The sequence below is a fragment of the Bacillus rossius genome, chromosome 12, assembly GCF_032445375.1.
Source record: "Bacillus rossius redtenbacheri isolate Brsri chromosome 12, Brsri_v3, whole genome shotgun sequence".
NCBI lineage: Eukaryota > Metazoa > Arthropoda > Insecta > Phasmatodea > Bacillidae > Bacillus > Bacillus rossius.
The window spans coordinates 35,408,504-35,423,775 of record NC_086339.1 but is presented as its reverse complement, the minus strand read 5'-3'; the positions used below and the strand labels follow the sequence as shown (position 1 = coordinate 35,423,775).

The window sequence follows — 15,272 nt, the reverse complement described above, 5'->3', positions numbered from 1 at the left end:
CTGGCCCTCTGCTGGCCCTCGGCTGGCTCTCTTCTGGCCCTCTGCTGGCCGGCTGCTGGCCCTCTGCTGGCCCTCTGCTGGCTCTCTTCTGGCCCTCTGCTGGCCCTCTGCTGGCCCTCTGCTGGCTCTCTTCTGGCCCTCTGCTGGCCCTCTGCTGGCCCGCTGCTGGCCCTCTGCTGGCCCTCTGCTGGCTCTCTTCTGGCCCTCTGCTGGCCGGCTGCTGGCCCGCTGCTGGCCCTCTGCTGGCCCTCTGCTGGCTCTCTTCTGGCCCTCTGCTGGCCCTCTGCTGGCCCTCTGCTGGCCGGCTGCTGGCCCTCTGCTGGCCCTCTGCTGGCCCTCTGCTGGCTCTCTTCTGGCCCTCTGCTGGCCGGCTGCTGGCCCGCTGCTGGCCCGCTGCTGGCCCGCTGCTGGCCCTCTGCTGGCCCTCTGCTGGCCCTCTGCTGGCCCTTTGCTGGCCCTTTGCTGGCTCTCTTCTGGCCCTCTGCTGGCCGGCTGCTGGCCCGCTGCTGGCCCGCTGCTGGCCCGCTGCTGGCCCTCTGCTGGCCCTCTGCTGGCCCTCTTCTGGCCCTCTGCTGGCCCGCTGCTGGCCGGCTGCTGGCCGACTGCTGGCCCTCTGTTGGCCCTCTGCTGGCCCTCTGCTGGCCCTCTGCTGGCCGGCTGCTGGCCCTCTGCTGGCCCTCTGCTGGCCCTCTGCTGGCCTGCTTTTTGCTCACTACTGCAGTCCCAAAATTGCAGTCCAAATAATGCAATCCTACTATTATTTCATTCATATTGTTGCAGTACCTTTATTGCATCCCCTTTATTGCGGTTCCAAGTGCAGTTAATGAATCCCTATTTTACTCTGCCAATGTTACAGTACCGTTTATTTTTTTTTTGAGGTCCCATTATTACGGTACACTTATTGCAGTACATATTTTACAGTAACAATAACAGACCAAGTTATGCACGCAGCTTGACGTAAAGAAAAGATTTCAGTTCAATGCCTTGTGCATATGGCAATTTATACTCGACCTGCGCCTCAAACCAACTTTGTAGCTTCACGTAGGGAAAGATACCTAACCCCAACTCATTTCTCATCATTTCGGAAAACTTGTTTATCCATCCATAATAAAAAAAAAATGATGAGGGTCGAATTTGATCAAGACATAGACAACCCTATTTTATAATTTACAGAACTGGTAAAATAAATTCAAATTTATATTTAATGACAGTAAAAAACATGTACTATACATAATTTGATTACCTATAGGAAAATGTGAATGTGCAGTGTGGCTGGGTTGTGAGTGTTGCTTTAGTGGCAAGCAGGGACGTCCTGTGACGGCCGTGTTAGCCGCGTCCCAGGGACTCCCAGTAGGGGCGGTGCCCTAGCAGACCGCCGCCTGCTCGACATGTCCTCTGTACTGCACCTAGCCACGCGCCACTATCAGTGCCGGCCGTGTTAGCGTTACATGCGTGAAGTGGATAGTAGTTTGCTGAATTTTAAATATTCCTCTGTGAAATCACTGAACCCAATACATACTGTGTTCAGTTTAAAGAAGTGTTACAAATTTGAAAATAATTTAAACTCTTTAAACCTTATGTGATAACTTTGTGCTTTTGCTCTGTGGTTTATGCTGCTGCTCCTAGCTTGTGGTAGCCACTGAAATAAATCTCCTTGTTCTATATTATATAGTATATGTTCTCATGGGGTTCTTGGCGCCTACCCTCGTTGCAGTAAATACCAGGACCGCTACTGCTGGATGGTCTGCCCAGACTGATAGTCCAGCTAGCACGTCACTGCCCTGGGTTACTGTATGGAGAGTATTTATAAAAAGGAAATTTAGTGGTGTTACGTGAATAGTGGAAATTTGCATATAAATTAAATAATAATAATTGAAAAACATATGATTTTAATGGTTCTTAAATATTGGTGTGAAGTTACGTTTAAAATGAGATTAAGTGAGAACAACCAAGGTGTCAAATCTAGGTGTCGGAAATTTGCAAATGACGTCACTAGAACACGTTGAATATCCTGCCGGGTCTAGCTATACGTGGTCGGAGGCTTGAGGCTCTCTTCACAGGACCTCCAGGTGGTCTGCTGCTACACTGGAACTCTGGATGCTGTAATTCTGTAATTAGCGAACTACAGAAGGGCTGAGGTCGCCGGGTATCAGCTGAAGACTCGACATCCCTCTCGTCCTGGAAAGTCTGGTTTAATTCTGGATTGGTCTCACCAATCTTCGTGGTCGAATCTCAGCTGGCGCTGCCCTCAGATGTCTGGAACCACTACGAGACGAAGACGGGACCGACGCGGAAGTTGGCACTCGAAGTCGCCGATACTCCCTATCTAGGATTTATTTAATCCAGATATAATTCTCTCAACTCGTAGAGAGGAGAATTCTAAGCAGGACACGATCGCGGATGACGCGAAATCTTCTATTTCTCGGGCGGCAACCAAGGCTTTGGTTCGCCCCAGCCCGAGAAACGTCTTCTTTCCGCAAGATGGCGATGGCGTCTCCCTTCTTCCTCCTTATAAACTATTTACTGGCCGTCCCTAGCAACCAAGGAGCTATCGATATCAGCAAACAGAATAAGCTGCATAGTGAAATAAAAACGTGGATGTTGGAGTGTAAAAGAATCGAACTAAGACCAAATGAATAAAGTTTCCAAGGAATAATTCTTAGAAGACCCTGACGTTGGAAGTGTGTCGTCTATGGTAACAAGATGTGTCATATTTGTTATGCCTTGGTTGTCCTCTTTACAATCAAAACAATTAAATACATAATATTCGCTCATGGAATATACAATTAATATTACAATCATAATAAAAATAATAATATATAACTGTAAACAGTTGTACTGGTTACACTTAGGAAAGTTATTTGTTTGTGTATCGTATCTTAATGAAGGAAACTGCTCAAATATTTGTATAAACATATTTTTGCATAAAATTATGTACAGTTAATTCTAAATGAGCCTTTCATCATGAGTCATGCTGGTGGTCGGGCACGCTTCGTTGACCTTGGCGCTACGCCGTAAAGGCTCGAGTAGTTATGTGAACGCGTAGACGTGGATTAGATCTTCCTGAGCCTCCAGCCACGAGATCTGCTGTGCCAGGCTCGCTGCACACTGCGCCTTGCAGCTGCCCGGGTGCGATTAGTTAACCTGTGGTTAGCGCTGCTTGGCTCGTCGGCGCCAACTGGCCGCCTTTAGACACAATCATGCGACGTTTAGCGCAGTTGTCGGGCCGGCGATAACGAGCCGCAGCAAATCCGGGGACGCGCCCGGCGTGCCACGAGTCGTTAGTGCCGACCAATGGCAGGCGCGGAGATCACGTGGTTTAGCGATGATGTTGGCGGAACCTGGCTCCACGCGTGTCTGTTCACTTCGGGTCCTCCGGGGTTCTGTTTACACAGACTGGTGGTAGAAACATATGATTGTTAGATTTATTATATTTCAAGACAAAAAAGAATAAATTAGGTCTGTTTGTTCTTTCCCAAAAATAACATTCTTATCAAGAATAATAAATTAATCTATTTTGAAGCAAAAATCACAGTTTAAAACATATATTTTAATACAAATGTTTTTTTGTTTTTTGAAGATCGTTATTAAACCTATAGAAAATTTGTTTTCTTAAAAATAAATATATTTTAACTACCTTGTCTAAAAAAAATGCATTTTTAACAACTTTATAAACATCAATGAACGATCAATAGCAACTTAACCAAAAGCCAAACAGCACAGCTACTTTGATTAGTACATATGTATAGTACCTACTGCCTATATTTCACAAAAGGACATTTTGCAAAGGACTTCGCACCTTTATGGTAGCACATGCGACGGTAACTCATGCCTCGCCTGTGAAGCGGTAGGTGCAACTGTTGATGCTGTTGCCAACAGGATCGGTGTCTCGCTACATGCCAGCTATAGCGCATGTTCCGCGTAGGGTCTGCTCCTTGCCCGGACGTCTGGACGTCTCTTTGACTTCTTCCCTGGCTACTTTCCTGCTACAGGCCAGTGCTGGCGTGGTCTTGGTCTCCGTGTGGAGTCTTACCCCTCGCCCGGACGTCACTGGGACCTCCTGCTCCAGCCAGCAGCGGTGCCAACAGCTCCTTCGAGGTTAATCGATTGTTCCGACCGCTTTCTCGCTGCGAGGGGACCGTCATTACTGATTCGCGTCGCTTGCCCGGCTGGAACCTGCAGCGTCGAGGCGGCTCTGCAACATGACACGTGCGAACCCTTCAGATTTAAGATCAACATCAGCAACAAGATATCTTTATTTAAGTAACCAACACTGTACAATCCATCTTGCACAACTCGTAAGACTGCGCGTAACGTTAGTGTACTCTTGTCAACTATTTTTAACATTCAAGATGGTAACAGACGACAACCTATTTAATGAATATTCAATATGACCTCCCAGGAAATGGGACATTATGCTAAAAACAATTACTCAAATATTAAAGTAAAGCGTATGTCCCTTATATAGTTACCTATTTAATAACATAACATTTTACCGCGTGGTTAAGAGGGTGCCTTCTATTTCAGGTTAAGATTTTATATTGTTACGAATGTGAGCAAGGCCACGACATGCGTAGGTGCAGAGCTGGCTGGCGGCTGCCGTAACATGAGATGTGCCGTGCGCACCTGGGTCGCCGCTTTATCTCCCTCCAGCCCTCCGTTCCCCCTGCGCGGCACTGTTAGTTTGACATCCGAAACCTGCCAGCTGCGGAGTTACGCGAGCCGCCGACACGTGTTTTCGAGAGATTTCTGCCGTCGGGACGGCTCGCGATGACGCGACTGGCCCCGGCCGCTCTCGAGAGTTCTGGAATTGCGCCGGGGCCTATATATATGCCCGAGGACGCCGATCGGAGAGAGTTCGGAGTGTTCAGTCGGGAGTTCTCCCGCGGCAGAGTTCCCGGGCGATAGTGCCGCGGGCGCGGCAGAGTGGCGAAGTCCTTGGACGAAGGTTCCAGGGCAGGGAGTGAGTGAGTTCAGTGGAGTCGGGAGTTTTCCTGCGGTGGAGTTTCCGGGCGATAGAGTCGCGGGCGCGGCGGAGTCCCGAGTGAAGTTGCGAGCGAGGAGTCGAGCGGATCCTCGGCGAAGGGGAAGTGCGTCGGCGGCGGCGGAGTGTGGCGACGGAGTCCCACGGTGGAGACCCACGAGGGGTGCTGCGGCGAGAGTTGCGCCAGAGGTGCAACCCAGCGAGGTGTGTGGAACGAGTGACTGGGGAATAGACCTTTCTTTAAGTGTAATTAATTATTTGCCATTTTAGAAGATTTTTGTAAGTGATATAAGTAGTAGCAATAAATAAAACTGTGTTGTGTAATAAAATCTTTAATTGGGCTATCCTTTACGAACCCGAGGTAAATCGTAACAATATTTACAGTAATTACAGATAAACTTGTAAACCTTTTCAATTGTTAAAATTTCACGAAATGAAAAATATATACAGCGCATACTTTTTGCATAATTAGCTGCCAAAGTTACATTTATAACGTTTTTGGTTTTTACAAATAAGGAGAATTTAATTTAATGCAGAACTGAAACATTTTAGTTTTAACTGCAATGCCACTGCCTACTTAAAGAAATGGTTTGAATTTCTTTCAGAAAATATAGGTTAATTTTACATGGCATTTCAAAATTCTTAAATTTGTTACGATTTTGACAGCCAAGAAACATGAAATGAGTTTTTGTGATAGAAATGTAAACCATATCATGAAGTAGCCAGTGGCATTGCAGTTAAACCTAAAAAGTTTCAGTTCTGCAATAAATAAAATTCTCCTTATTATTGAAAAAGTCTAGAAGTTGATCAGTGATTACTATAAATATAAAATCATGACCTGAAATGGGAGGCACCTCTTTAAACGCCGCCTACCAGCGAACTTTGGAACAAAGATGGCTGCTGTGAGGTCATACAATCTGACTGACATCAACAGAAAAACCCCGGGGGGAGGTGGTAATTCATGTTCACTAAGTTTAACCAGTTAACAAAAAATAACCTTAACTTTCATGATCTCATTACACTATCTGTAACTCTTGTTATCTTGTTGCGTCTGAGTACTTGTCATAGTACATAGTATTGCTCCCCTTTTGGCACATAACGTTTGTATAAAACAATTATAGGTTAAAGAAATTCTGTTATCATAGAATTAATACATTATATTTTTACTACATTTAGAAATCGTCATTAATAATTACCTTTCCTTAACTCAATAAAAACCACGATTTTTTTTTTAAACATAGCAAGTCTAAATAAAAATATTTTGGAATGCAGGTACACGGGTTATAAGAGGCAACACATTTTTTTTTTCAAAAACTTCAATTTTTATATATTTTTATTTCAAATTACCTTTAACAGTTTTATTGCAATTTACTATCTTTTACATAAAGAGAAATACGATCTACCTTTATCAAAAATAAAATGAAAGTAATGATACGTAGAATGCATTTTCATATTCATACTGCCTTTAAAATAAAAAAAGTTAAAAAATTAAATATATAAGATAAATTTTCCATTATATAAAATATAATACTTTAAATTAATAGGTTTAAAATATTTACATGAAATTATTTAAATACAATTATAAAAATAATTATGACAAACCTTTAAAACGGTTCTTAAAATCACCACAATAAATAATATAATTAATTCCTGAGGGCAGTTTTAGTAAAATTTCCTTATGTTTTGTATTTGACGTCTTATTTACTTCACTTCATATATTTATTTCATCAGTCTGCAATTTTATCTCTATAGATAAGATCAGTAGCGAGTTAAATCCACCATCGAACGAACTATAAGGACGGTAATAGGCGCAATATAAATGTGAATGTTTTTCGCGCTTCTCACGACCGAGTATTCTCTCTGCCGCATGAAGTCTACTCCTTGCCGCATGCAGTCTACTCCTTGCCACATGCGGTCTACTTCTGCCGCTCGTGGTCTGCTTTGCCACTCGCGGTATGCTCCCTGCCGCATGCGGTCTTCTCATTCCACTCGCAATCTTCCCCCTGCCACAGTCTGCTCCATTCCACTCGCAATCTTCCCCCTGCCACTCACAGTCTGCTCCATGCTGCTCGCTGTCTACGCCTGCTGCTTGCTGTCTACTCCTGCCGCTTGCTGTCTACTCCTGCCGCTTGCTGTCTACTCCTGCTGCTCGTGGTCTTCTCCCTGCCACATGCAGTCTACTCCGTGCCGCTTACAACCTGCTCCCGCAGTCCTCGACCAAGAATTGTGACATCAGCAAGATAAACTACATTCGCTTACTTAACTACAGTGAATATAATAATGGATAAAGTTATATCTATAAAACGGCGTATTCAACATAAATAATTACAATTTTAATCTCTTAGCCTCTGCTGTTTCTTAGTTCACATCGTTCTGGTTACGTTCATTGTGGCCACGCTGGGATATCAATAACACCAACTTCACGAGTCGAGTATTAGTTGTTGAAGCCATGGCCCCCACAAGGGGGAGGGGGGGGGGGGGCTGGGTGGACCCCTGGGTCTAGGGCCCGGGACCAGCTCTGTTTATTTTTAAATGTTTAACTATTATAATTTATCAATTAAGCAAATGAGAATGAATTGGCCACGAATCTTGACTTTTCCAATGTAGTTGATGATTTTAGGCCGAAGAAAGCTCGAAAAACTATTATTATGTTAAGTAGTCTTATTTTGTAGCCAGTGTCTATGATTTACATAAATCCTAATTTTATTTTTCTGTAACTATTTTCATTCGTATCTCATTGTGTGAAATAAACATACATACTCGCTGAGGTTATTTTAAAGTAAAAATTATTTTATAAATAAAGCTTAGTTTGGACTTATAAAATAGTAACCATAATTATAGGCCTACCCTGTATTATCCGCAATTATAATGTAGCACGTGACTGTAAAATTGGGGAGGGGGAAGGAGGCCCGTCTCCGATCCTGGATCCAGGGCCCCCTTGATCGTGTGTGGGGGCCATGGTTGAAGCCACGGATCAACATAATCAACTCCCCACCGGACACTTTTCTCGTTGAAGACTTGGCGAGTCAGGGCCGGATTTAGGGGAGGGCAACCGGGGCCTCCACAAACGGAGGGCCCCCACAATAGAGACGTCGGGAAAAAAAAATTCTTTAAAATTCCGACAAGTAAACACTAGTAAACATCTTTTCCTTTGATATTCTTTTTTCGCTGTTTTACCTTTACCTACAATACTTTGTACATACATGATAATATTATTGTTAAATATTAACAGAAATGTTCATTAACACTAAAATTTAATTTCATATCATTCTTGTCTCCGATTATATTTATGTATGTTTTTTAAATACTAAGAGTATCTACTTGATTTCACAATAAATTATTTATTGGAAAACTCGACTGAAAAAAAAAATTGTTCATTTTATTTGTAAAATAATTTGGGGCCAGCGGGCCTCCGCTCCTGTCGCCCCGAGGCCTCCAGACCTGTAAATCCGGCCCTGTGGCGAGTGCTTGTGCATCACTGCCGGCGCTGTGTGGCCTCCTGAGGGGAACACCGGTGCCTCGCGTGGAGTGAGTCCTCGGGCCAGACCGCAGGCAGCAAGTGTATCTGGGTCAGCGGCGCCTGCCCCGGGGAGGGTCGTCCACCTGCAGCCACCCCCCTCCCCTCCTGCGTGCTGCCAACCAGGCTCAAGGTCGCGCCTCTCTCCGCCGAGACCATCCCGCCACAGACACTGGGTCACACGCTCTTCACTGCCGCTGTTCCGCAACGGCAACACACGCGGCCGCTAGTTGGTCCATGTCTCTCTTCACTCTCTTCACTCTCTTCACTCTCTTCCACTTCCCTTACGGCCTTACGGTCGGCATTCTCACGTTCCTCTCCCACACATGCGCCCTAATAGGGTAGGTTGGGAGTAGCTTTCCAGTTCGCCTTATATACATTTCACCGAACTGTTAGGGATAGCTCCCTTTTGTTTGATCGTGAGGGTATTAGGGCTTCGGCAATGACCAGCGGCTGGGGCCACCAACCCAGCATAGTCACCGCCTCAGCTCCACACCTCACACAGCTGACCAGACAGTTGGCTGTGTCCTGAGCCCTGAGACTTCATCAGCACTGCTGGCGCCTTCCCCGATCTCACGCATCACTTCCCCCAGGACAGTGCTTGTTCTGCCGAGTCTGTTACACGTGTAATCGGCACATCTCACAGTTCCTCGGGCGAGAGAATCTTCAAGTAGTACTCGACCCAGCATACCGGCCCTCGGGACGATACAGCGCGACTCCCACCGCGCATGCGCGCGCGAGCCAGGGACACGAGTGTGGTCTGGCCTTCATCAGCGTCGCGTCTCGAGCCGAAATGGCGTGAGGTACCTGTGTTCAGTAGCGGATCCAGAGAGGGGGCTAAGGAGCTCAAGCCCCCTCGAAAAGCATCTGGGTCTACTATTGTTTTAGTGTTTGCCTTGATAAAGCCTAGCCTCAGCTGGGTAAAGCCCCTCCCAAAACAAAATCCTGGATCCGCCACTGCATGTGTTGGCAGGGCGTTTCCCCTTGGAGTTCCCGGCTGGCGGCTTTCATGCGGCCGCAGTGCTTCCTTCTGTCTTGACACGCGGGAAGGGCAATGTTATAACTCCAGTAACTCACCAGTAAGGGACAGATCATAAAGATATTCCAATATTACAACTAAGTAAACTGAAGTACAGACAGTGCGGATCGCAAGGCGAAGTAGCGGGTCAGTAGCCTCATTGAATATACATGCATATATATACACACACTTTAAAAATTTTGACATTTTAAAATATGCGAAATAAAGTTTGAATAAGTATTTAACTTCTATAAATAAAACCACATTTTAAACGCATGCCTGACTGTATGCCCGAAGCTCAGTTTTTTAAAGAGTTTTTTCACGTTAATCGGGAGTCAAGCTTTCCCAAAACACGATTAAAAATTATTTAATGATGACCGGTTGTACAGAACGCGTTTCTGTGCCGCATGAAGTGAACTTGGGCAACTGCCCGCGCTGCCTCGCTGCTGACTGCTGACGTCCATTTAGCACGAATGTGTGCCCAGGACCAGGCTTGTCACACGCTCTATTACCATGAAACCATTACCGAGCCTTGGGTACCGTGTGCATGATGCAGCAATTCACAGTTGTCTCGACTGCCGTCTAAACATAATGCACTTCTAGTACTTTAACCATTTCATCAAATGCTGTTTTGAACAATACTATTCCTATTTCATATTGTTCTGTCTTCGTGTGTCTGCAAAGAATTTAGCAAGGCAATACACTTCTATCTGTTTTCATACCTGTGGTTAAACTTTGGTGATGGTTACTTGATAGATAAAGACCCGTAAAATTCGCGGATTCATTTCGCGATAGGATAAGAGTCAAACTACTGTTGACATTATTTTGCTTGAGTGATTGGGCCACAGTTTATCTGGGCCAACGAAAAATCTTTAACAGAAGAATTTGCGAATCACGATCATTCCAGTCAACAGGTGTTACGAGTCGGTAACCAATCAGCAGATGTAATTTGCACGAGTGCGTAGAGGATCATGGAGTCTATCCTTTAGGGATTTGAAATCGCGAATTTTACAGGAGGTCTCTATTGATAGGTAATGTGGATGAAGCAGCATGTAGCACTGGCGACCAACACGCTCATGACGTGGCGCGGCTGCCTGCAGCGCTCGCGGCGGCAGGGCGCAGCAACCGGTTCTCTACCTGGTCCCCCGCTGTTTCGCCATCCCAGCCGCCAGGCCGCCCTCGTGAGTGGTGAGGGGGGGAGGGGGGATAATTAAACCGCCGATAAGCGTATCGGGGCGGCATCCGTCACGCGCGGCAGCTCTGGAGAGGGGCGGGGGGAAGGAAAGAGTTCTTCGCGAGACCTCTCGCCGCCTCATTAGCTCCTGTTCTCCCGGCGGTGTGTACTGCAACATGCGGACCCATCGAGCCGAGACGGAGGCGGGTAAACTGAGAAGCCTATAAGTAAGATGTACATCAAGTCCTGTCCCTGTCCGAACACGCCCGAATGAATATTCACCTTAGGCCAACCTCGGGATTTGTTTTATTTTTGCGCAGGAAAAATGAATTCAATTATTAAAAGTGGTCGGTTAGGGTTAGCTACATTAAAACACTTTAAAACACTATGGACGGTTAGTTAGGTTAGTATAGCTACATTAAAATAAACAGAGAAATATAAATATATATAAATGAACCCGAGGTTGGCCGAAGGTGAATATTCATTCGGGCGTGTTCGGACAGGGACAGAACTTGATGTACATCTTAGGCTTCCCTGTGGACAGCAGTGTCGGAACCACTGCAGCATAGAGTAAGTAAAGGGAAAGGCGCCACTCCCATAGTAATGATCGTTCGCTTAAATTTTTAAACAAAACCCTTGCGATCATACCATTTCTTTGCAACTTGACAACGAAAAAATTACAGCCGAATGTAGTATAGGCCTACTTTCACTAAAACTAACTAAAATTAATTTAAAACTATTTATAATTGGAATATAAGTAATTTCTGGTACTGAAACAGCAACTTAGATTAACACAAATTAATAACAACTGGACATGTAATAAACTAAAGAGATAAAAACTTGTAATCTATTTTTCCCCGATGTTGGTGAAACATGGTATGATCCAATTTTTAATGATTCAGTTCGTCCTATCTACTGTCAGCCCCCCTCACTGCAGGCAGATACGCTAGGGACTAGTGTGTGGTGCCGACAGCATGAGAACGAAAATAACGGGTACTCTCTGTGTGACAACACGGGCGGCTGTGGTACCTTCAGGCCGCCTCGGTGCAGCTCAGTCGGTGCTGGCTGTGTGCTCAACACGCGTGGTCTGACATCAGTCAGCGCGGTACGTGCGGTACTAAACTGGAACTAAACTAGAACTCATTTGTTGGTACCTTTATTTCTACGCTATGTTGAACACATTTATTTGTATGGGTGGGATTAGTAGTTTATTTAGTTTAAATTGTTACATAATGAAAGTAAATTAGTTTATTAAATGCCATTGTACATATAGCTCTAGGCTGAATTTATAAAGTAAAATAAATGCTTTCAGTTCTAGCCCGTGATTTGTAAACATCTAAACTTTAAAACGAGCGAATTCATGTGTTCTCGTGTTGCAAATAAACTTGTAATATGAAACTCGTATGATTCTTTCTAAAAAAAAAAAAAAAGCCAAGTGTGATAAATATACGAAAATTATTGTGACGATTTACCGAGGGTTCGTAAAGGATAGCCCAATTAAAGATTTTATTACACTACACATTTTTATTGATGGCCACTACTTATGTCACAATTAATCTTCTATAATGGCAAATAATCTATTGTAATTAAAAATGTTGCTTCCCCAGTCACTCGGTTCTTACACACCGCACACCTCGCTGGGCCGCACCTCTGGCGCAACTCTCGCCGCAGCACCCCTCGTGGACCTCCGTCGCCGCACTCCGCCGCCGCCGTCGCACTTGCCTTCGCCGAGGTCCGCTCGACGCCTCGCTCGGAACTTCGCTCGGAACTCCACCGCGCCCGCGACACTATCGCCCGGAACTGAACTCTCTGCCCTGGAACCTTCGTCCAGGGACTTCGCCGCTCTATCGCCCGGAAACTCCGCCGCGGGAAAGCTACCGCCTGAACTCTCTCTGAGGCCGGCGTCCTCATCTTATATATCAGCCCAGGCGCTTTCCAGAAATCACGAGCGTGGCTGGGGCCAGTCGCGTCATTACGCGCCGACCCGACTGCAGAAATCTCTCGAAACACGTGTCGGCAGCTGCCTGGTGGCGCGCGGGACTCCGCAGCTGTGAGGTGTCAGGTGTCTTAGCTATCAGCGCCGCGCGTGGAGCGTAGGGTAGGAAGGGGGGGGGGGGGAAGCGACAATCCTTGTAATCTTCCAGGCGCGCACGGCGCATATCATGTTGCGGCAGCCGCCATCCAGCTCTGCACCTGCACGTGTCGCGGCCTTGCTCACGTTCGTAACAATATTCTTGTTAGGAAAACAAATGGTAAAACATTTTTTCCGTTTTCAAAACCTAACTATAATTATGTTTAACAATGTGGTACTATCGATTTCTCAGGGCTAGCCGAACAACAGGCGTACCGAGCGCGTCACCTGTAAATGCTTCAATACTGAACCTGTGACACTCCCCCCTAGACAGGAATTATCATCGCCTGGGTTTTTTTAGATCATACTTGTTTAGGCAAATTGAGGGTGCATCAGAAATGCAATGATATAAACGCGCATTAAAAAACTGAAATTTAACACGAAAGTCCAATGAGCATGCGTACAGAAACTGCCATAGTCACGAACCGAAATCGTCAAGATGGCGGACCTACGTGTAGCATTATGCACCCGTAAATATTAACTTATCGGGAATCGGCGATGTACAATACTAAGCGTATGGTGTGCCAAAGAAAACTTTATGGTAGTGAAACTATCCTGAAATATATTTTGTAAAATCAAAGAGTCATAAGAAAATATAATTGCAACTTAAAAAATACAAATGATTTATAAACCTGGAAAAGTTTTTTGAAACAAACATGGCATCAAAGATATTTAACATGTTGTTGGTTCTCTAAAGCATTTATAGCTCGGCGCTATCTTTTAAGTATTTTTACAACTAAAAGTTTCAGTTCAATAGATACATTGAAACAAAATCAACTCGAAACATTTTAAAACACGTATCAAAGAAACTAAGTACATATACGTGACCTTGTTTTGCTTTGATGACAGAATTCAATCTCTGTAAATAGGTACTTCCAAAAAACAAACCTTAACCTTATTGAGTTAATTAATCATTTAAGAATTAACAGCAAAAAATGTTATCATGTCTTTAACTAAACGTGGCATAGAATATATGTAGACTAACAATTTCTTGTATGTCTACAATGTGAAATGCTCTACATTTCAAAGTTAACTAAGGATTGTGAAAATATAATGCGTATTTTTTAAGTTGTCATTTATTTTCATGAGTGTTAATCACAACATAAAGTATTAAAGAATAGTTGTACTATTATAAATTTTACTTTAGCACATACTATTACGCTTAGTATATCCCTCGATGTTAGTGAAAGTTGATATAAACGGATTAAACACGTGGGTCAGCCATCTTTTCGAGACTTCTGAGACTTCCACAGATGGCAGCACCGTGTTTAGGAACACATTTCCGTTCAAATCAACTTCTGGTCAATTCACGAAATTAACGAGAGCTATCAATGTTTACAGATAAGAAAAAAAAGTTCATATTTTGTAACTAATGTGAAAATATAATTTTAGCCATGTGTATACTAGGTTAGTGAATGCAAGTAAGATAATATGTGTTATCGTGTGTAAGCACTGTATATGAGAGCGGAGACTTTGCAGAAAGAGGCTTGTAAAACATGTGAGTTGAGGTTAGGTTGAAACACGCCCAGTGGAGTGTATAAGCAGGGGACGCACCACAACCCCGAAATACCACAACGCTGAAGGTACAATAACGCCGAAAACCATAACGCCGAATGCCAAATTGACTACAACGCCGACAGCTAGAAAACTGCTGTGTACCACAACGCCGAAATACAATAACGCCGAAAAATGTCATTCCAGGACTGCCAAAAAGATTAGGTTAGGTAAGGTTAGCACACAAATTCATTCAGTTGTTTTTCATTTTGCTCCTGTGCGCCCCCCCCCCCCCCCCCAAGCAACATTTTTCGGCGTTACTGTATTTCGGCGTTGTGGTACACAGCAGTTTTCTAGCTGTCGGCGTTGCGGTCAATTTGGCATTCGGCGATATTGTACGTTCGGCGTTGTGGTAACGAGCCGTATAAGCAGACCACAGATGAGCTAGTCGGTAGGTGTGGGAGTAGACGTGTGTAACACTGTGTGTGCTGTGTCTACAGGCGGTGGGCCACGTGAGCGGAGGCCACGTGAACCCGGCCGTGACCTGCGGTCTGCTGGTGTCGGGCCACATCAGTCTGCTGAAGGCCGTCTTCTACGTGGCCGTGCAGTGCATCGGTGCCGTGGCGGGCGCCGCTCTGCTCAAGGTGAGACTTGTCACCGCATCAGGCCCGCGGGTCTGCTGGACACTCTTCTTGACACTCCACTGATGCATTCCGTGGCTTGCCGAGGTCGCTCCAGGCGAACACGTCTAGCCATTGACATCCTCCCTTAATATCGCTGTGTGTTGTTCACCTTGCCATTTCATCAGGCCCTCCCTCACCACTTCAAACCATTTATCATATCTCTAGGACCTTCTATATCTTGTTGCAACTACATATCGGCGGCTAAGAAGTGATAACCTCGTATTTACAATTTTGTCGAAATGAGATACGTGTATGATAATTTAAAGAAAAA

The 15,272-nt window shown here is 45.0% G+C and overlaps 1 protein-coding gene across 1 annotated transcript in view; it reads left to right on the top strand.

The window, feature by feature from the left end:
• LOC134537839 (aquaporin AQPAn.G-like) overlaps positions 1 to 15,272 on the top strand; it is a 154,000-nt gene that overhangs the window by 78,035 nt on the left and 60,693 nt on the right. Inside the window, exon 3 of the mRNA XM_063378698.1 lies at positions 14,819 to 14,962. Within this exon, the coding sequence (XP_063234768.1) occupies positions 14,819 to 14,962 (144 nt within the window). The remainder of the gene's footprint in view (positions 1 to 14,818; positions 14,963 to 15,272) is intronic.